Genomic DNA, 23677 nt, shown 5'->3' with positions numbered 1-23677 from the left:
TAATTGTCAGGGGTAGAGTGTGCAACTAAGACAAGCCCACAATGGAAAGACCCATTGGAAAAAAAAATTTTTTTTAAATTGACACAAAATCTGGCTTTGCAGCACCATGGTTTCATTACATTAAAGAAGATGGCACTATGACATGATTTTTGTATATCTTACCTTTTTAAAAATCTAAAAACATATTTTTCTTATATTTTCCTCATTACTGTGCTCATAAAAGAACTCTGGCACAATAAGTCATCTTACGTAAATGAAAATATGACATAATGAAATGAAATCTTACGAGCTTTGAGAGAAATGATTCTTTGAATTATCTTGTTTAGCTTCGATTCAATTAGTGTGCTCCTGCTTCCTGTCGTCAGTGATCTGTTCTTTTATCTTGCATGTCATTTTCTTCTGCAGTGAGATTTATTTTTGAACAGAGATAAGATGGAGGAGGAGAGAGGGGTCTGCTTACCGGGGGCTGCAGGTGATCTGAGGTTTAAGTGCTAACCGTGTCTGGCAGGGGTGAGGACCCTTCTTTTCTGCTAAGGATTCTAAGTAGGAAGGTGACCAGGAAAAGAGCTAGATGATGACTTGAGCGAGCTGAACAAGTTCAGCATTGTAAGGCAGAATGGGGAGAGAAAAGGGACAGTGTTGGTAGATGAGTATGCCAGTTAGTTCCAAGGAGAAAAATGAGCAAGTACCAACTGGAAGAACCTGTGTTTAAGCCAAGGTCCACTACTGTGCCCAGAAGGAGGTGGCACCCCAGAAGAAAGAAGCCCAGGGAGAGCCAGGAGAGGATGGCACATATGAAAAGTTCCTGACCATTGCCATGATTCTCTGGATAAAAGAGACTCTTGCAGAGATGAGGGGAACCCAATATCTGTCTCAGAGCTCAAGAAGAATTCATTGCAAATTCAGTGAGATGGATTTTCTAATCTTGGGACAGCACAGGTGTGTCTGTTCTATCTCTTGTCCAGCAAACTCCTTCGAGGGGGAGAGAGGCACCTTCTTAAATTCTCTCAGTACTCCTGCGGAGAATTAACTGTGAGGAGGAGGAATTGAGTATTGAGGGGAAGAGGCAGTTACAGCCATTTCCAAAGGATATTAAGACTGTTGAGGGCTTGTGTCAGAGTTGGAACGAGTGGACGAAGTCAAAGCATTCTTTTCAAAAAATTAAAAATATGATTCATATACATAGAGAAGAGGAACACATGTTAGATTTTTTTTTTCCAAAAATTCTATCAAGCAACAAGGAAACCAGTAAATTGCCAAAGCTCATTCAAAGACCATTTAAGGAGCAGAGCACTTTAATACGGTAATAGTGAATGAGATTGCTCCGTTAGGGGCTGGGGTTATGGCTCAGTGGTAGAGCGCTTACTTAGCATGTGCGAGCCACTGGGTTTGGTCCTCAGCACCACATAAAAATAAATAAATAAATAAATAAAGGTATTGTGTCCAACTACAACTAAGAAAATATTTAGGGAAAAAAAAGATTGCTCGGTTAGATAAAAAACTGATTAACATCCTAAAGGGCAATAAACTATGGCCTCTGGAATTTTCTTGAAAAAATAATTGTGTCTACAAGTTAACATGTAACTTCGCAGAGAAATGATTTGTGTCTACAAGTTAACATGTAACTTTGTAGAGAATAAGCCTTTAATTAACATTATACTATAAAATTAATACTGGGATAGACCTCTTAAACAATGCTTTTGAAAGGACATGTATCCCCATTGCCTTATTTAAGTTTGCATCTATGTTCTTATTACCCATGTCTAATAGTGGTTGATTGGCACAGACCTTTAGTCTTCCTGTCCCCTGCCCCTTTACACACACCCCATCACCCACACACAATGTAATGCAGGAATCCAGAGAGAAGAGGAGAGTATAAGAAAAGCAGGCGCCTCTTCCATAGATAGAATTCCATACTTTGAACTTAACTGCTGCTATAGAAGGGTGTCCTTGGCATTTGAAACTCTCTGCAAAATGCAAAAGAGGTCAGTGCCTATGGTTTAGACTAGTTCCTTGACTATGAATATCAAGGAATAGCCTAAAATTTCATTGTACTGAAATTTCCTTGCACCAGTTATTGCCAGATCCAAATGGACTTGCTGCTTTCATAATCATGTGCTGAGTAGATTTGTTAAGGGTGCCCAGGGTGTATTTTGCTGGTATCAGCGACCAAGGCATTCACCTTGTGTCTGAGATTGCTGGAATTTGCTGGTGGCTGCAGCCTATTGGTGTTTCCTCAAAGATTTTCTCTGGCACCCTTTTCAACTCTCTCTTTGTTATATCCTGTCTCCAAGACATAAACATTCTTTCCCTCTTTTGGCTCACCACCCACATAAAAGAATGAAAACCAAGTTCAGTAACTTGGCATCAAAGGGAATATTTCATTATTAAGGTGAATTATGCCTTTTGATTCGGTTTAACCCAGATATGATAATTTTATATTTTTATTTTGCATAAGAAAAATTGATAATTCTTGCAATGGTTAAACCATTTAGCTGCTATGGGACCTCTAAAATAATAAGGGAACACTTTGATTTTTTTTTCCACATTTGAGATGGCTTCTGCAGTGATTCTTTGCAACTCCTTCAAATTAATAAAAATTCTTGTCCCCCTGTAATCACTTTTGGCTTCTTCCATCACTTCACAGTACCTATCCCTAATGATAATTTGACTTATTTTTTATGCATTCATCTTAGTACTCTCATCTGGAATAGCTATGCCAAGATGAAAAGAATCATATTTTCTTGTGATTCAAAACTATCTTGTCTCTTCTGTACTAATTTAGGTATTTACAAACAGAAAATATGTTTGGAATTATATTAATGATATCTCACCTCCCCCATATATTGGTTCATCAATGAGATCAATATCAAAACTTAAGTTGGTATTAGCTTAATTTACTGGATAGATTACTGTTTACTTCTCTATGATCTCTGCAATTCAGAAGATCAGAGGATCATTTCATGATTAGTTATGATACCATCCACTAATATCATTAAAGTGACATTGTGGTAGAAAGACACACTTATCCCTAAAGCATTGCAAGTTAAAAGGTCATGCTTTAAAAGAAAAGATTTGTTTGTTTACCAGCTGATTGTTTGTTTGCTTGGTTGTTGTTGTTTTGTAAGACTTTATGTTTTGGGCTGGGGATGTGGCTCAAGCGGTAGTGCGCTCGCCTGGCATGCATGCGGCCCGGGTTCGATCCTCAACACCACATACAAACAAAGATGTTGTGTCCGCCAAAAACCGAAAAATAAATATTAAAAAATTCTCTCTCTCTCTCTCTCTCTGTCTCAAAAAAAAAAAAGACTTTATGTTTCAAGAACAGTTTTAGGGTCACAGAAAAATTGAGAGGGTGATACAGAGATTTATCATACACTCCTGCTCCTTTCCCATTATCAACACTTTACACCAGAGTTGCTGAGCCTACATTGTTACATAACTATTCCTCCAGAGTCCATAGTTTATCTTAGGGTCCACTCATTCTGTGGGTTTGGACAAACATATAATGACTTGTATCTACTATTTGAACATCATACAAAGCATTATCACTGCCCTTCAAATTCTCTATGCTTGGACTATTCTTCCCTCCTCCCTGCACTCCTCTCTTTTTAAATGCAACATGACTATGTCACTGAATTTGTTTTTTCTAAATTTTTTTTTTTTAGTTGTAGATGGACACAATACCTTTATTTTGTTTATTTTTTTTTATGTGGTGCTGAGGATCAAACCTAGTTTCTCACACATTTGCTCTACCACTGACCCACAACCCCAGAATAAAAATTCACCTAAAATATAAGATAGCAACAATGTTTTGGGAATCCTGCAGCATCAAAGCATACAAGCATCACCCTGTAAATAATTCCACTGATGGTCTCCTCTCGTTTACTTATCAGATTTAAGTTCAATTTAATAAACATTGATTGAATGCCTATGCATGATATAACTAGTCCCTTCCCCTAAGGAATTTGACATTTAATGACCATGAGGAAACGCACTCAACCAAAGGTGATATTTGGCCAGAATGTTATTACTGCTTTATAAAGATATACTAGTCACAGAAACATTAAACTTCTTTAATTTTTTTTTTTAATTTTGACTGGATATAACGCAGAATATAGCCAAAGGGACCTTGGAAATCTCCTGGTTTAACCATCTCAGATTTAAGTAAACATTTTTCTTATTCTTTATTAAGAGTTATGTTTATTTGTTGTAGAAAGCTTCAAATATGTGGAAAAGTGGAAACAAGAAATCAGAACATCCACAGTTTCATACACAACCCTCAATAATCATTATAACCTTTTGGTGCAAGTTTCTTTTTTCACGTAATTCACTTTATTTTTTAAGCATCTGTAAGATAACTTTGGACAATTTTGTATACTAATTTTTTCCATAAGATATTTTGACATCATCTTTTCCCAATGGTATTAAAGACTTTTGGTAAACATTTTTAATGGTTAAATAATAGTCAGTTATTAAAGGAACATAATTTAGCCATTAATCTTCAATTTAGGTTATTCATACTATTTGACTACTGAATAGCTTTGAGCTTAAAAGTTTCTCAGGATGGAGTCTCTGAAGTAGGTTTACTGAGTCAAAGTATATGAACGTTTTCAGAGCTCTTGCAAGATACTTTGGAACACCATGCATTTTGCATTTTGCATTCAGCTTATCTTCACAGCGTGTTTCATTAGCCTTTCCTCACACATACTACAGGCTCCTCTGCTTTTTAATTGGCAAGGAAATCACCAGGAACTGAATACACACTGGAGGGAGGAGATAAGCAGAGTCATCAAAATCAGCTCCCAAGAAGAAATAGAAACAATCTAGCTAAGCTTCCAGTAGCACCCTCCTTAATTTGTGTTATCACCTCTTAAATTTGCATAGACCTTGACTTTCGAAAGTGTAGAAAGTTAATGGTTCCTGACTTATGGAATAGGGGTGGTGGGTCTGAGGGGAGACCGAAATTAAAACAGATGAGATTCATACCTTGCTGGAATCACTGAGTTTCTGGTAATTGTTGTTAATGACAATTTCAGGCAACACAGCTTCTTCTAATAGCTATGAAAGGGGATGAGCAGCATCATTACAAAGACACAGTCACTGTTGTCACTGAGGTGCCACCACGGAGAAGTTGGTTTCTTTGGGGCTGGGCTGAAAATACTGTGGTTGCTTGCAAAGGCCCAGGGGTCCACTGGGGTCCTCTTGGCCTGTTCTGTCACATCAGTTCTGATACTGAAAGCTCTGTGGCATCTCCTGAGCTCTAACCAGGCTCCTGAGCTGCTGTTGACACAGCCCTGGTGGCGTGAAACTTGTGCAGCCACAGCCCCACTGCTGGCTTGATTGAGGGCAGGACTCCATTGGACCAGCATTGGCTGCACAGTGGTGTCAGGAGCGGCTGGGAGATTTCATTCCTAAACCCAGACAGGAGAAGTAGAATTTCTGACAGAGATGCTAACTGTCCAGGGACCTCGGCCTGTTTCCAACTCTTACAGATTTGAAGACTCATGAATGTCCTCTTGGTCTTCACTGCTGAAAATTTTTTAAAAATCCATTTTCAAATCTCTTCTCAGAGCACCTTTATTTACCTGGTCCCTGTGGATATTTTCTGTGGTTTTCTAGCTCCTCCTGTCCCTTCCATTTGTGGACCCTAGCTGTGTAGTCAGAGTCTATCTGGAAGCTACTGAGGAGTGTTGCCTTACAGACCCTCTGGCTACACTTTTCTGTTTTCAGAGTCTCAGCTGTCCTTGCTTTCTGTTTTCTTAAATAGCACATTTTTTTAACTGGTTTAGATTAGCTTGAGATCCCTTGGGACCCCTGGATTTTTCCCTCCCATGTTTTCAAATAGCCAGTCATCGTTTGTACTATTTATAAAGCTTGAGTTTCCAGCTCAAGTGTAATATTTATGTGTTCCCTTGCAAATTTTGATAAGGTTAGTGTTTTGTTAACCCAGCAGCCAGTCAGCTCACAATTGAGTTCATATTTGACCCTGATACTGTTATCACAGATTCGCTTTGTAAAAAGAGCACGCACAGCCTTCTGCCTCATGTGCTGCCTGTAGGGTGAGGTATTCTCTGTGTGAGTCCTCCCTCCAGTACTGTGGGGATACCTCCAGATTCCTAAAACGTCCGATGACTTGTCATCTCAGATGCAGTATTCTCCTCAGGCTAACATAACCCATCAAGCATCCCCACCTCCTGATACCCGCTCCAGGTAAATCAACAAATAAGATGGCCCCAAGGTTCTCTCGTTCAGCCTGGCTTCTTCTTCTCCATTCCCATTTGGCTTCCATTTTACCTCTCAGTGAGAGTTGGAAGTAGCTTATATCCCAAATCTTCTGATTTTTTTTTTTCCACCAGAAGAGAGTCTTGGCAAACTCATGGTATAGGAGGGAAACTAAGGAGGAACAAGCGGGGTCAAGCGGTGCTAAGCTGCATAAATGACTGATCAATTCAGAAAATAAATAATTGGAGGATTTTGGAGAAGATAAAGAATGAGACTAATCCAGGCACAGTGGTCCATGCCTGTAAGTCCAGCAGTTCCGGAGGCTGAGGAACAAGGATCAAAAGTCAAAGCCAGCTTCAGCCATTTAGTGAGATCTCAGCAACTTCATGAGACCCTGTCTCAAAATAAAAAAATAAAAAGGACTGGGGATGTGGCTCAGTGGCTAGGCACCCCTGGATTCAATCCCTGATACCAAATAAAAAGAGAGAAGAAGAATACTAAGTAGTTCAGATAAAGATGTTTATTCAGGCAGTCATTCTAATATACTTTTTAGGCAGAGGACCAAGTCAATCCTTAGAATGCATGCAAATTTTATGGTGTCCATAGAAGTCTATGGTGATATATTTTAAATGCACATGTTGAATTTATGACATATGGGATCCATGAGTATAGTTTAGCATGAATGCATAGGCTGTGTACATGTTGATGATAAGCCTGAGATATATTAATTAGATGGATACTTAAGACAATGTTAAACTCATTTGTTTTCTATTAGGTATATAAAATTATATTTTCTAGTTGTAACTATGTCCTGTGTGTCTCCCTTCTTTTTACAATGCCACCTCTTTGGCACATATTCTTATCTAGAATAACAGTGTTTCAAAAGAGCCATTCCATTTCTGATTTTGACAAGTTAGGTTGAGGTTGATCTCCATAGAGCATTGTTATTTTCCAGCCATATGCAGACCACCAGCTGAATTATGAGTTGGTATAATGAGTCATGGTATAAGCTTTCCGATTCTCTGGCTCCCATATGCCTCCTGGGAGAAGCTCATGCAGAATGAAGTATCTGAGCAGTGTTGAATGTCTGACTCATTCCTCGGACTTGATGTACTTAGGACCAAACTTTAAATTAGAAAGAAATTTAATTCAAAGTTTAAATGCCAGTTTTGAATGACTTGCCAAATGTTCCCCCCCCCAACAGTTTTTGTGTTGTCTTCCTAACAAAGAAGAATCATAAACGAAAGGAGGACACTGAGAGGAGACAGATTCCAATTAATGTCTCTGGTGATTGCTGTACAACTAAGATGGGAACTTATTTATCTTTAGGAAACAGAAAAATTTTAAAGATTAAAAACAAACTGTAAAGTTAGAGATTTAAAGAGACCTGCATGTTTAAATACACACATATATACACACTCACACACATAGACAAATTCTCTCTGTATCCTTCCCTATCCCTGCTTCCTTATTGAAATAGCAAAGAAAAGTTTCAGCTTATCACTTGGAGGCATTGTCATGTAGGATAAAGAGTTGGACCTGGGTTCCATTCCCTGATTTGTCCTTTATTGGCTGTTTGAACCTCAAGTAATAGATTACTTCAGGCTTGATTGAGATGATCCACGTAAGACCCTTAGTTGGAGTTCTTATCTCCCAGTAAAGAGCATAATAAATTTTGGCTATTTTCCGTTACAGTCTTCAGCAACATCATTTTATCATCCCCACAACCTTCAACATCATGGTGGTCATCACCACATCCACCACCATCATCATCACCATGATCTCACTCTCCTGGGTCACCTCTTGGCCCTCTGTCCATTCCTAGATCCTCTTTGCACACTCTCTTCCTCTTCCAAACCCCAAGATATTAAGGTTCCCGTGGGTTATATTCTAAGCCCTTCTCCTTCCTCTCACTACTTTTCTCCCTGGATAATCTCATCCACAGGGGGACCTCATGTATCAGCCATTGCTGATGATTCCCAAATTCATCACTTCAGCCCAGATTTTTCTTCTGAACCTCACACCTTATATCCAGCTACCCTTTGAATGTCCCAGCAACTCTTCAAACCAAAACTCAGTGCGTCTTTCTCTCCCTTGACCTTACTTGTTCTCTTTCTTATCTTAAAAGAGTTACCAAAGCTAGAAAGTGGGATGTCATCCCTGACTCTAATCTTTCCTCTTCCTCCAACATTTAATCAATGAAAAATTTTCATTATACTTTCTAAACTGTAAGTTCCGTATTAGCAAAAACCATATTAGAGCCGTAATCTCAGTGCCTGGCACCATACTCAATAAATAATTATTGAATGAAATCAGTAGAAGAATGAATGAAACTCTTGATTATGACCACCTCCTTCCATTTCCATTACCTCTTCTGTACCTCCGGCTAACATCAGTTCTCTCTCTCTTGTTCAGTTTCAATGTTCTCTATAGCTGAAAAGACCTAACTGCTTCTAGCATTGTAGTCTCCACCCCCAGAGCCACTATAGTTCATGGATCACACTGCAGCCAACAACCTGAACATGATCATGCCTCCTCCCTGCTTAAAGCACTTCAGTAACTAAATAGTGATCTCGATTTGATACCCAGGTTACAACTATTGCCCTAGAACACTCTCAGAAAATGTCCTGGATAGAACAATAATAAGGTGATCTTTCTATGTCTCATCTTTTCTGCTTACAGCTCCAGCCTCATTGTTCCTCATTTCTTCCTGGTTTTAGATTCTTAAAATTTTTCAAATTTGTTTTCCTCCTCGTTTCCATGTGTTTTTTTCTCCTGCCTTGAACATTTTTCCCTTTTCTCTTTGCCTGGCTGACTCATACCATCTAGGTTTCAGGTTAGACATTATTTTACAAAGAGATCTTTTGGGGCCCCAATTTTATGGTAGACACTTCTTTGTTTTTCCATAGCATCTTGCATTTCTCTAGTTCTTGCCTGTCTGCTTTAATGACCTGTTCATTTCTGTGGGTTCCCCATGAGCCTCTAAGCTCCATCAAGTTGGTGACCATATCTGCTCACTGCATAGTTGAATTCTGGTCCCCAATCCAGGGTCTTGAACATAGTTTGACACTCAGCAAATATTTGCTGAATGAATGAGGTAAAATCACTTGCTGGGAGAATGATTGAATTATGTGTGTGTGGAAAAATCTTCCCCTCTAATAAATGTCATGGGAACGTCCCTAATGGGTGGCTATAAACAGCATATTGTCTTCTTATCCCTGTTCATCGTGTCTATGATGGTAGGGGAAATGATTCTGTGTTCCTTTGATTAAAAGTTCATTCTAGGACAGGATTTGGAGTTGGTACACACTGTCAATTCCAGGAAGTCTTGCAGGTGATAATGTTGGAAAACAAAGCAAAGAACAGCTGTTTTTCTAGCTTTCTTAAGCAGTTGAGGCTACTTTTATTTCAACTATATAAGAGAGATGGGTTTTTAAGTTATTTACTTTGAAGTTAAAATTAAATTTGCTTTCATTATGCTAACATATTCTAGCTTGTTTAAGTTCCAAGTTCTTACACTGTTAAAACAACAAACACAAAGTACCTCATACTTCTAATACAGTTATTTGTAAATTTGAAATCGTATGCTTTGAACTGTTAATTTTTATACTGTTATTTGATCTACAAAAGACTAATAGCATCATAGCATCTTGTTACACATTTATTGACTGGAAAGGAGTTCTACCTATCGAAGAATCTATGAACAAAGATTAAGGACTATTTTTCCAAATAGAAATAGCTTTGATGTTTTTCTGATTATAGTAATAATACACAATTGCTGCAAAAAATTGAGAAATATGAGAAAAATATATTAAATCCATCTGTGAACTCACTTCTAGGTTATTGTGTCAAATGTACATAATACCCTAAAATATATACATTTATGGTATGTATTTCTAACTTTTCTGCATATATTATTTTATCAATACAGGTTTTTCTGGTTTTTGGTGAAAATAGTGTTATTCTATGCATATGGCTTTAAAATGTGTTTTTTACTTGAAAAGTTTGAGAACTGTCATGGAGAGAAAAATTGATAAAGTAGATTTTTAGAAAGTTTTGCTTTCCAGTGCGTTGAATGTATCATTTCCCACTCCATCATACTCATTAAGAAAACTTCTAGCTGGGTGCAGTGTTGCACACCTGTAATCCCAATGGCTCAGGAGGCTGAGGCAGGAGGATCACGAGTTCAAAGCCAGCCTCAGCAAAAGCGCGAAGCACTAAGCAATTCAGTGAGACCCTGTCTCTAAATAAAATACAAAATAGGACCAGGGATGTGGCTCAGTGGTCGAGTGCCCCTGAATTCAATCCCTGGCACCCCACCCCTCAATGAGAAAACTTCTATAAAAATCTGTATTACTTTTTGCATTATTCAGGCTTCATTTGAAGGAAACAGAAATGATGCTACCTATTTTAAGAAGAAAATGATTTAATTTTATAAAATTGGTGTTTAAAAGATTACTGGGAGGGCTGGGCTTGTGGCTCGTGGCAGAGTGCTTGTCTTGCACATGGGAGGCACTGGGTTCAATCCTCAGCACCACATAAAAATAAATAAAGCAAAATAAAGATAAACTAAAAGATTACTGGGAAGTTTAGAAGAGTGGGCACTAAGCTGGCGAACTGAACTGCAAGGGATGAGGGGCTGTCCCTTCCTTCCCCATGACCAGTGAGATAGGGAATCAGAGGCAATCCCTAGAATGACTGGCTCCATAGGCACATCACTGTTGCTGACATGCAGGGGTCTTGTCATTGCCATTACTATTGTCCAAGAGCCACACAGCCTTGTGCATGTGGTACTGGGGATTGAACCCAGGAGAGCTCTATCACTCCTTACTTTTTATTTTGAGACAAGGTGCTAAATTGCTGAGATTGGCCTCAAACTTGCAATCCTCCTGCCTCAGCCTCCTGAGTATCAGGCATGTGTCACTATGCCACACAGCTTTTTAAATTGAGCCACATGGCCCCAAAATGGATGCCCTGCATCCTTACCTCTTACTTCTTTCTCCTCAGTAGCTAGTGGCTTGTATCCTGAAAACTAAAAAACAAAGAAACAAAGGCCTCCATGACTGTGCTCCTCATTAGAAACCACATAGATTTCCTCTGCCTCATTCTTGACTTCAAAATTTCATGTTAGTGTGTTTAACTGGCAAGAATTAAATCACATCTAGAAATAACTCGGGGGAGCCTCGGAAGTGTGGCTCTTGGTTGTCCCATCTCTGCCAGATAGACAGCCCAAGCCAACCAGTGAGGAGGCTGGAGTGGACATTGACTCTCACCATATATCAGAGCTTTTGGTGTTGGATCTGGGCTCCTTTTGGATACATTGCTATATGAAAAAGAGGGACAATTTATCTGAATGGGGTAATATATACCACTACAATGTATTTAATCTAGTCTTATTGCTAGGTATTTCCTTTTCTTTCTATGTTTCATATAATGTTTTGATAAATTCTCAGAGTCATTAATAGCTTAGGCCTTATTTTAATTGACCCATCTGGACAGTTGACAGGACAGTTCCTTCTCTTAACACCCTTTCTTCACTAGGTTCCAGAACCTCTTGCTTCCCTGGTTTTCACCTGCTCAGTCTAAGTCTTCTTACTGTTCCTCCTCATCTCTCCACTCTTAATGTCCCTGAGACTGAGTCCTGGGATGTAGACTCTTGTTAGTTTACTTTACTCCCTGGTCCTATCCCCCGATCTTAAGGCTTCAAATATCCTGGACTCCAAAGCTTTATTCTTAGTAGCTAAGATGTATTTTTATTTATTTATTTTTATTTATTTATTTTTAATTTGTAAAATGTGTGATTTTTTAATTGATTTTTTTAAAAAAATAAATGACAGCAGAATGCATTATAATTCTTACTACACATATAGAGCACAATTTTTCATATCTCTGGTTGTATATAAAATATGTTGACACCAGTTCGTGTCTTCATACATGTACTTTGGATAATGATGTCCATCACATTCCACCATCCTTGCTAACCCCCTGCCCCCTCCCTTTCCCTCCCACCCATTTGCCCTATCTAGAATTCATCTACTCCTCCCATGTTCCCCTTCCCTACTCCACTATGAATCAGCCTACTTATATCAGAGAAAACATTCAGCATTTGTTTTTGGGGGGATTGGCTAATTTCACTTAGCATTACTTCTCCAATGTCATCCATTTACCTGCAAATGCCACGATTTTGTTCTCTTTTATTGGTGAGTAAAATTCCATTATGTATATATGCTACATTTTTTTAATCTATTCACCCACTGAAGGGCATCTCGGTTGGCTCCGAAGTTTAGCTATTGTGAATTGTGTTGCTATAAACATTGTTGTGACTATGTCCCTTTAGGATGCTGTTTTTAAGTCTTTTGTATATTGGCCAAGTAGAGGGATAGCTGGGTCAAATGGTGGTTCTATTCCCAAATTTCCAAGGAATTTCCATACTGCTTTCCATATTGGCTGCACCAGTTTGCAGTCTCACCAGCAATGTATGAGTGTACCTTTTTCCCCACATCCTCACCCACATTTATTGTTGTTTGTCTTCATAATAGCTGCCATTCTGATTGGAGTGAGATGATATCTTAGAGTAGTTTTGATTTGCATTTATCTAATTGCTAGAGATGATGAACATTTTTGCATATATTTGTTAATTGATTGTATATCCTCTTCTAAGAAGTGTCTGTTCAGATCCTTGGTCCATTTGTTGATTGGGTTATTTATTTTTTTGGTGCTTAGTTTTTTGAGTTCTTTATATACCCTAGAGATTAAGATATACTTTTATATTCTCTCTAAACACCTCAAACTTAATACTTCCCAAACTTCTGCTCTTTCCCTCTCTTTACTTTATTCACAGTTTTCATCTCAGTTCACAGCCCCTCCATCCTTCTTTTTTTCTTAGGACAGAAACAGGGAGTCATCCTTGATGTCTGTCTCTTACATTCAGCTTCAGTCCATCAGCAAATCCTGTTGACTGTACCTCCAAAAACATCCACGATCCAGTGATTACTCTCCGTCACCCCATTTCCTGCTGTTCTAAGCCACTGTTATTTCTCTCATGGACTGTAAATTCAGCTCCTGAGTGGTCTCTTCCATCCTTGCTTCCCTAGAGTGTCAAAGTTAGATCATGTCACTCCTTTGCTCAAAAGAATGACATCTTAGTGAATTTCCATCTCACTTGGAATAAGAATCCTTACAGCAACCCCCAGGGCTCTCCTCCCCTGCATGCTGGCTCACTTTATTCTTGCCTCCTTGATGTTTTTAAGTACCCCTATCCCTGAGAGTCTTTGCAATTACTGACCCCTCAGCTTGGGATGCTCTTTCCCAAGATACCCACATATTTCCCTCATCTCTCTCAAGAGGGACGGGGCTGTCGCCCACTCAGGAAGATCCTCACTGATCACCCTCCTTAAAATTTCCAAATGGTTTCCCCTTGAGCTCTCCAAACTCCCCTCCTCTGCTTCATTTTCCTCCATAGCACCTCAAACTTTCTCTTTTTTCTCTCACATTTTTTTACTGGCTCCTTACAGTTGTTCATATTGGTGGGATGTGTTTTTACATATTTGTACATGCACACAACATAACAATATAATTTAACCAATGTCACACTCCTCTGTACTTCCCCCCTCCCTCTCTGCCTCTCACCCCTTGGTCCCCTTCCTCTAATGATCCCCCTTTGATATTTAGGACCTCCACTTCCACCTTTGTTTTCTTTTTTCCTTCCACATATGAGAGAAAACATACAATCTTTAAGCTTCTGCATTTGACTTATTTTCACTTAACATAATGGTCTCTAGTTCCATTCATTTTCCTGCAAATGTCATTTCATTTTTCTTTGTGGCTGAATAAAACTCCATTGTGTGTGTATACCACATTTTCTTGTGTCCGTTCATCTGTTGATGAAACCTGGGCTGCTTCCATAGTTTGGCTATTGTGAATTGTGCTGTTATAAACATGGTTGTACAGTTATCACCGTAGTGAGATGACTTTTAATTCTTCAGGAGCACCTCAAACTTTCTAGTGAATTACATGACTTTTTTTCTTTTATTGCATGTCCCCCCCCTCCATGAGAAAATCTATTTTTAAATACTTTATTTTTGAATCCTCAGTACATTGTACAGTGTCTAAATACATGGTAATTATTCATTAAGTGTTTGTCAAAATTAATAAATTTCTTTATACATGCCTCATTGAGCATGAATCTATTTATTTATTAATTCCTAGGGTGAGAAATACACATATATTACCTAAAAAGGTTTTGGAAATTTGTTCTCCTGCCAGGGTTCTATGAGAATGTAGTTTTCCTGGCACCTTTACCAACACCATGGCCTGGCCACAGTGACATTTTTGTTCCTTGAACTTGCCATGCCGTCTCTACTTGATGCATTCTATTGACTTCTCCCTTCTCCCAGTGCTCTCTGCCACTCCTTTATCTGGCTTAGGTCTTATTATTCAGGACTCTAAATATCACTTCCTTGGAGAAGCCTTCCCTGACCTTCTGCTCTAAAGTAATCCTCCTATCACCGTATATTACATTATACCTATTTTGTTTTTACCATAGCATATATCACATCTAAATATTTCCATATATATATATATATATATATATATATATATATATATTTGTCTGTCTATCTATACTTTCTTTTTCTAAAGCGTAAGCTATGTGAGAGCAGGACACTAGGTGAAGATGGATTAGAAGAAGTGCACTGTTTTTCTGGATGAGCAAAGCAAAGCTTCTTTTCAAATATGAAGGCATTTTTAATAGCAAATGCTGAAAGATCTAGAAGTTTAAATATTCTTGTCGGCATATTTGTTTTAGATAAGCTATATTTGCTTTCTTAAAGTGTTGATAAGCTACACAGTTTCTTAAGTTTCTAAAGTCTCCTTTTTCACTTAGTTTCTACAAACTACTATTTCTTTTGTAAAATTGAATTTAATACTGTTGCTTTCTTTTTTGTCTCCACAGCTTTTGGAAAGAACCAACAATGGTTTTGAAGAATCAGATTCCGGTGCTACCAAGAGTCCACTCCACTTAGCTGTAAGTGAGAGGCTGTGGGCAACCTCCCCTGTCAGAAAAAGAATCCAAGCATTGCTAAAACTAGGCTGCTCTTGAAATGTAAGCATAGTAATGAGTAACTAGTGATATGAAAGTAAGACATGGTTAAAGGTCCAGGCTGCAGAGAGAAAGACTACTTCAACTCGCAGTCCCAGCTTTACCAGTTGGTGATCTTAAACACATTACCTACCCTGTGCTGAGCCTCAGTTTCCCCATCTGTAAAATGAGAACAAATGAAAAGATAAAATGTATATAAAATCTTTACAACAGCATATTTTATAACATTTATCCATCTTTAAAATTCAAAGAAAATATTTCTGTTTAAGAAATTTGCTCCTAGACAATAATATGCAAATTTTAAGCCGTTTCAAATAACACAATTAAAACCTATCAGGGTTTTTAAGCACCAAGAGAAGTGAACAGGTATAGAATTGCAACTGTATGTTAATTGGACTTGACATCAAGGTCTTAGAGTAAGTCTTAGACTCCAGTTCTTATACTAGGTAAGATCTGGGAGGGAGAGGAAGAAGAGTTGTCTTATTACCAGTAAAGCTTCCTCTCCATATCCAAGTAATCAAAGAGAAACGCATCAGCTCAGAGTGGGGAACCTGAGACTCTTCATGGGGCACCAACGTGGGAATCACTTCTGCTGCTCTGCCTTGCATCCTGTCCAGCTGGACATTGGTGATCTGTGGCTGTGCTGAAGAGCCCAGCTGTCTGGTGCCCACACTGGGCCACAGCCAGTTCTCCTGCCCAGAGTGCTGCTGAATGGTCACAGAGGTGGTGTCTGGATGCTTCTTTGCCTAGTAAAGAAGAGGCAGAACTCTGGGAAAAATGGGAAGGGGGTATGTCAAAGTTTAACTGTTGTTATGATATTTCACTTACGCATGTCTAACCAGTTCTTCAGTCGTGTTCTGATTTTAAAAAATGAGATGGAGAGGTAGGAGAGAGAAATTTTTTATTAATAGACACACTTAGGCATTCATGCAGAATGGGAGTAGACAAGGCCATCAATGGCACAAGGATTGGGAGTACCCGGAACTGATCACGGTGCATGCATGGAGCCCTCCCTTCCTGCCTGTCTCTCCATGTACTCAACAGCACACCTGCTGATGTCCCAGTCACAATCCTCTGCCACACCCACCAATACAGCCACTGTACACACTGGCACATGCACATGTGTGCCCACACACTCATGTTGAGTGCAGTGATATGGTCACCTCTCTGTTCCTGGAGGTGCACTTCAAGTGGAGAAATGGGTAGACAGTGGGATATTTATATGTAAAAAGCTTCATACCAGTTGGCTGTTAATACAGGTTGCTCTAAAGATTGCTCTTTAGAATCCCTGCCCAGCCATCTGCTATGCCTGGGGAAGCTTCCCCAAGAGTAAGAATTCACAAAATAGCCCTGGCTGCCCCCAGAGAGGCCTGTGAGGAGAGTTCTCTCAGAATTCTTGTGCCCTTTGAAAGTGAGGTCAATTGCACTGCCAAACCTGCTATTAATTAATCTGAGAGAGAGAGAGAGTTTCTTGGATTCCAAAAATTCTATCATCTCTCATTCATTTTTGTCAAAAATTATTTGGGAAGTGCTTACTGTGTGCCAGTTCTCTCTGATCTCCATGGGGCTCCAGCCCTCTAAAGACAGGGTGATGATATCATTGGAAAGATTTGGCTTCAGTTGTCCTGCAGCTGGCAGGGGTCAAGGAAGCACACAGAGAGGAGGTCCCAGCTAACTCACCTGGACATGGTTTTCCCACCTATAAATGAAGGAATAAATTAGCTGAGGTTTCTAAGGACACTTCCCAATTTGTTAATTTGTTTAATTGTTAACTGTGTGATCTGGGCCAAATACCTAATCTTTTGTGTCTCAGTTTCTCTTCTCAAAATATGAGAATAGTAGTACCTTATCAGGGATCATTGTGGCAATGGCATAAGTTAGTGCTTAAAAAGTGATTAGATGAGATGGCTTCAGCCTCATCATTATTAACATTGATATCATTCTTTCCTTCGACATATACTGACTGTGAGTACTGCCAAGCGTTCTTCTAGAAGCTGGAGGTGTTGCAGTAAAGAAATCCTGGTCTCTGTCCTTGGAGAGTTTCCTAGCTAGAAGAGACATTAGGCAAATAATATATACCATGACAGATGGTAGGGAGTGGCAAAGAAAATGAATGAGATCCATGAGAGAGAGAGTATCAAGGTGGTAGACAGGGTGCTATTTTACATAGCATAGAATCTCATATTTGAACAGAGACTTACAGAGCTGCTTATGTCCATGTCTGACAGAAGGTGTTTCTGGGCACAAGTGCAAAGTCCTGGGGTGAGGGCATGCTTGGCTTGTCCATACAACAGCAAAGAGGCCCCTGTGGCTAGAACAGGGTGGTAAAGGAGGTGGTGAGGAGGACACACTGTGGAGAATGTGGAGTGGTGGGAGGGCTGCCATGGATCCCAAGGGCCTCATAGTCCATTCTAAGAACTTTGGCTTTTACTCTGAGCAAAATAGGAAACTGTTTGGACAGTTTTGAGGAGACAAATGACATGATATGTTGAACATTTTTTAATATTTTTTTTATTGATTGTATTTCTTCTTCTGTGACGTGTCTGTTCAGTTCCTTAGTCAGTTTTTTGATTGGGTTATTTGAGAGGTTTTTTTTTTTAGTGTTAATTTTTTTGTGCTCTTTGTGTATCCTGGAGATTAATGCTCTATCTGAGGTGCGTGTGGTAGAGATTTTCTCCCATTCTGTAGGCTCTCTCTTCATGTTCTTGATTGTTTCCTTTGCTGTGAAGAAGCTTTTGGTTTGATTCCATCCCATTTATTGATTCTTGATTTTACTTCTTGCCATTTAGGAGTCTTGTTAAGGAAGTCAGTTCCTAAGCTGACAATGGTGGAGATTTGGACCTACTTTTTCTTCTGTTAGGTGCAGGGTCCCTGTTCTAAGGCTCACTTAACTTCTGTGTTAAATTATAAGGGCTCAAAAGCTGAAGCAAGACAACCAGGAAGGAAGTGACAATGATGACTATTCTTTCCCTCTAAAGTCTAACGCTTTTTTTTTTTTTTGAATCTTTTGCTTCAAGAACCTCATAAGTATGCCCACTCTCTCCTAGGTTCTCTAGTCTCTTTAGCAATTAACCTGATAAAACCCAAGGCACATAATTTCTTGAGTGGAAGCACTCTAGAAATGGAATCAGATGCCCCCAGACACCCTCAAACCTTAACTGCTACAAGAGACCTAACCTGCCTTAAGTCACTATTTCCTGTCTGAATGATTCAGGTCTCCAGGGTTGTCAGCTCAGTGAGTTTCATAAACATTTCATCAATTTGAAAAAAATTAAGAAAGAAGGTTATGCAAATGAAAGCCTCCAGCTGTTAAGATTTCCAGATGGACCCATTCTTTTCATGGACTCTGTTGAGGTCCTAATTCTTTCCCCTGTTGTCCTTAGTTCCTATGGAGAAAGGTTTGCAGAAATTAATCATGTTTAAGCAATAGAAGTTATCCTAATGAGGTGTTTTTTTAAAAGAAGTTATTTCTTAAAATCATTTAAAAGCCTGATTGAACCTCCAATGAAGGCTTTATGCATAAAGTTCAAGTGCTGCAAGGTAGACTAAAGGAAGAAGCATGAAAAATTCTATAGATCAATCTGGCCTTTCAATCATTCTGTCTTTAAGAGCATTTTCAAGTTCCTGATATAGAAGAAAGTATGGGTTAAAATTCTAAAACTTTTCAACTTAACAGATTCACTTTTTTAAAAAAAAAAACTACATCCCAAGCCCTTTTAATTTTTTATTATTATTATATTTATTTTGAAACGGGATCTCACTAAGTTGCCCTGGCTGGCTTCAAACTTGTGATCCTCTTACCTCAGCCTCCTGAGTAGCTGGGATTACAGCCATTCGCTTCATTTTATTTTAATATTAAGCTTCTTTAACACAAGCTGATGAGTTTATTTTTTGTTGTGAGGATTAAAGGGAAAAGTGCAGGGATCTTCTGCAGGGGCAAGTTCTGAAGTCAGCACCTCACTTAAGCACCCTGTGTTACGACTCTGTTGTTCTGGACAGTGCTGACTCCTTCCTATCAGTTTACCTCCTGGATCTTTCTCCTTCCCCTGTGTTTCTTCTCTAAACCTAAGTACATGAGCCATTGTGCTTTGGATACATGGATGTATTATAAATTTCCAATTCCATTTTCCTAAGCCAAGTCAAATTAACTTGTCCTTATTGTCCGTGTCATAACACTGAAGGAGCCAGTATTCGCAAATAGCATCTAGACCCTGCTGTTATCTACATGGGCTCATTTTCCTTTGGTGTAGAGTCGTAATTTCTACATAGGTTGAGTCAATGGCTACCATTACAGTTGAAAATGGGATGAAGCGTTTTGCAAAGTCATTTTTCAAATAAGCAACAGATTGAAGCTCATAATGAAACAAAAGACTGACTCACATCATGTTTTAGATGCCTCTATTACCACAGCCCTTTACATAAGATTAGATGCTCCCGAGTTAGCTTAAAATCACCTGTAGCCTGATTTGATAATGGCTGAAACTGATTGAAGGGTATATGGGAATTAATTAGTGTGTGTGTGTGTGTGTGTGTGTGTGTGTGTGTGTGTGTGTGGTGTGTGTGTGTTTGAAGTTTCCTATAATAAAAAGTTAAAGAGATACCCCCCTTAGAGCCATATAGCATCCTTTTCATATTCTCTCTTGAAAAGCCCGCAGGTAAGTCTCCACCTTTGAAACGCAGGTTCTCCATGAAAAACTCGGTCATCATTGATAAAATGAGGATAACAAGAATATCTAAACGCTGACTGTTGAGAGAATTAAATGAGGTAATACATGTCCAGTGCATGCTGTCTGATGCACAGTAGTCTGTCAGTAGAAGTTAGCTGTTCCTTTAGAATTCAGGTTGGAATGAAAGCTCACTGTCCCATGCAGTTATGGTTTGCACAGCAAGTATAGATTGAAAGTTAGACATATGGGAATTTGTATTTCTATTTCAAGAGAGGCTGTGTGTGCAGTAAAAGAGCAATAGTTCAGAAATTAGTCCCAGAGGTGTACCTCTTGCTCTATAGCTCTGTTCAAATCACTTTATTTCTATGTTGAGCTTTCTATAGCAGGAGTGTGGGTTTTGATTCAGTATTGTTATTTAGTCCTGTTCCATTACATGTAAACACAAAATTATTTAGATTGAAAGTCAACTAAATGGAATTACTGGGGAAAAGTATATGCTTCAAGCATGCTTTTAGGTCACAGATTCTGGATTTCAGAGCCTGATTTGTCACTAGCTAAATGGTCACAAATGAGTGCATTAAAACTGCTTGTTCTGTGCTTTTCATCAATGAAAAAGGATGTTTGCAAAGATTAAACAAGATGCTAGACCCTCATCATGGTGCCCCACACATAACAATCCCTTAATAAATCTTTGGTATTTAAAGAATGTATTTCTACCACAAAAATGAATAAATGATAACAGTCATTCATTTATTCATCAAATAATTGTTCAGTGCTAAGCATGATTGTAGGATACAACAGTGAACAGTCCGCATAAAGTCCCCTCAGTCACAGACAAACAAATCAATAGACACACAATGGATATCAGATGGTAATACATGCTATGAAGACAAAGTAAAGCAGGCTAAGTGGGGTGGAGAGTGGAGGGCTATTTCACACCGGCTTCTCTGGGAAACTTCTCTGATAAGGTGGTATTCCAACAGAAGCACCAGAAAGCTATGTGTCTCTCTGGAGGAAGAGCTTTCCAGACACAAGAAACAGAAAGGTGCAATGACCCAGAGTAGGAAAAGCATGTATTTAATTCAGAGGGGGCAAGTGTGAGCAAAGGGATGTGCAGAAGATAAGGGTAGGGGAAGCCAGATCCTGAGGACCTGACTGCTACTAGGGGCTTTGAATTTCATTACCAACGAGGGAAAAAGCTATAGGTTAGTTTTAAACAAGGAGCGATATGATCCAGCTTGGGTTTGGGAAGGTATCATCTGGTGTCTGTATCAGTAATAAATTGTGGGGGGACAGGATGGGAAGGGAAGCTTTTTCCAGGATTATGGCAAAACATTATGCATTATACAGAAGCTGAAATAGTGAGAAGTGAGTAGAGTCTAGACGCATTGTAAAGAAAGAGTAGAGATGGTGACACCTGGGAAGGGACATAGAGGGCTGCTACTTGAAAAACCACACCTTCATGTGAATTAGAGCAGGGATATGAAATCAGGTATCGTGATGCCTCCAGCATTGTTCTTTTTGCTTAGGAGAGGGGAGAGAGGCCAAGGAAGGGGATGTGGTCAGAGAATGATATCTGCAGGTATGAAAATGACACTGAAACCCATTGATTGGTACAATTAACGTACTAATAATTGCAATTAAAACTTAAAATGGGGGGGGCAGGTATATGGGTAGTCATTTTCCTGTGGATACCTGTGAATCCATGACCCTTCTGAGCGAGTAAGGAAAGATATGCCTTCCTCTCAGCAGATATGCCCCCCGTATCAGGGCATTCAAGGTGGGGGGAGCTATTCTTCAGTGCCCACTTGTACTATTGTCTCAGAACCTTGTTCAGGGCTATGGTTTACACTTAAGAACAGGGAAGACAAAAATAACTCCAAGCTTTGGGGCTTGTGCAACTATAACTATAAAGTTGCCATTTACTGAAATGGGAAGGTTGCAGATAGAACACGTTTGTGGAGGAAAATTAAGAACTGAGTTTGGGTGGAAGAAATAAAGGAGAGAAGAAGCATCAACTACACAGAAGACATTTAAGTGGAAATACCAAGAGGTGGTGGGATATACAAGCTAGACATAAAGGGAGAGATTGGGACTAGGATATAAATTTGAAGTTCATTAATTTATGAGTTATTATATTGCAGATTATATATAATATATGTTTAATATGTAAAAATAGCACTAATCATTAACAAAAATGTAATGATAAAGTCCTTTTTAAATATATCAGTACTCTTGGAGGTATTGAGCTATAGCTCAGTGGCAGAATGCTTGCCTAGCATGTGTGAGGCCCTAGGTTCAATCCTCAGCACCACATAAAAGTAAATATACAAAATAAAGGTGTTGTATCCATCTACAACTAAACAAACTTTTTAAAAAAATAAATAAGTAAATGAATCAGTGCTCTTAATTTCTATGAATTATTTGATATCTAGTGTTTGTTAGTGTTGTTAACATATACTCAGGGGGAAAAACATTTAAACTATTTTTTAAAAGCTAAGGTGAACTAAGTCCATATGCTCATTATTCTCTCTCCCAGTTCTAGAGGTAACCACTATTAATAACTTCTTTTATATCCTTCTGAAAATGTTCTATGAACATAGAACTATATATAAATATGTATATAATGCATATGTTTGCTTTTTATATAAATGAGGTCATGCTATATATACCATCTGCAACTTAGTTTCTTTAAAAAATTTTTATAGATACTGTCAAATCACCCTTCACAAATGTCATACCAATCTGTACTCCCACCAACCGAGTATCAGATTGCTTTTTTCACAGTCTCCACTAATATTGGACATGACCAAACTTTTTAATCATTGCCAATCTGGCAGTTGAAAATAGTGCTTTATAAATTTACATAGTTTTTCATATGTCTGTTGGCCTTTTACGTTTCTTTTTCTGTGATCTGCCTTTTCATGCCCTTTGTACATTTTCCTAGTTTTTAAAATGGTTTCTAAGAGCTCTTTTTATATTAAGGCGATTAATCCTTTGTGCTAAGCCTTTTTTCAAATAAAATGGGCCTTCAGTAATAGCTGCCGTGGAAAATAAAAGGTGCAGGTAACAAAAGAGGGGACTGTGACTGCTAGACTTTGGGGACATGCTTTTCCTCTCTATTTCTTTTTTTACTTCCCTCTCTGATCCATTTTTCCCCAGATAATCTTACTCCCCATTTCTCTTTTATTTTCAATGTCCCTTGCCTGTTGGGAGTGGGGGGTGGAGAAGGATATACATTTTCTACCTTATACACTGACTAAATAATATCTTTCAAAATTTTAGTCTTACTTTTTAGTAGTATAAAGTTTCTTAATCTTGACATATCATAGAATCTCATAATAGATCTGAACTTGGCACTGGTACATGGTATATATTTCCTTAATTGTTTCTATGGTTTGATTATAATCAGTGGAAGAAATAAAGGAGGGAAGAAGCATCAACTACACAGAAGACATTATGCAAGGCCCGTGTAATTTTTCTCTTTTCATCTTCACACCAACCCCAGGAGGCAACTTTTATTGCTCTCATTTGATAGATGAGGAAACAAACTCTAAGTGCAATTAAGAAAACTTGCCTAAGGTCACGTGGTCACATGGTTGATTTAGTCAAGGTTAGACTGGAAGGAAAGGTCTACCTGCCTCTGTGGAATTCCAAACTCCAGGATATTTTTAGTAATTTTTTT

General features: G+C 38.7%; 1 protein-coding gene across 9 annotated transcripts in view; it reads left to right on the top strand.

Moving 5' to 3' along the window:
* Ankrd44 (ankyrin repeat domain 44) overlaps positions 1-23677 on the top strand; it is a 287618-nt gene that overhangs the window by 239293 nt on the left and 24648 nt on the right. For all 9 annotated transcript variants that reach the window (XM_021725747.3, XM_021725746.3, XM_021725745.3 and 6 more), the window contains one exon: positions 15179-15250. In XM_021725747.3, the coding sequence (XP_021581422.1) occupies positions 15179-15250 (72 nt within the window). The remainder of the gene's footprint in view (positions 1-15178; positions 15251-23677) is intronic.

Source organism: Ictidomys tridecemlineatus, chromosome 7 (assembly GCF_052094955.1).
Source record: "Ictidomys tridecemlineatus isolate mIctTri1 chromosome 7, mIctTri1.hap1, whole genome shotgun sequence".
Taxonomy (NCBI): Eukaryota; Metazoa; Chordata; class Mammalia; order Rodentia; family Sciuridae; genus Ictidomys; species Ictidomys tridecemlineatus.
This window is presented reverse-complemented; position numbering and strand designations above follow the sequence as displayed.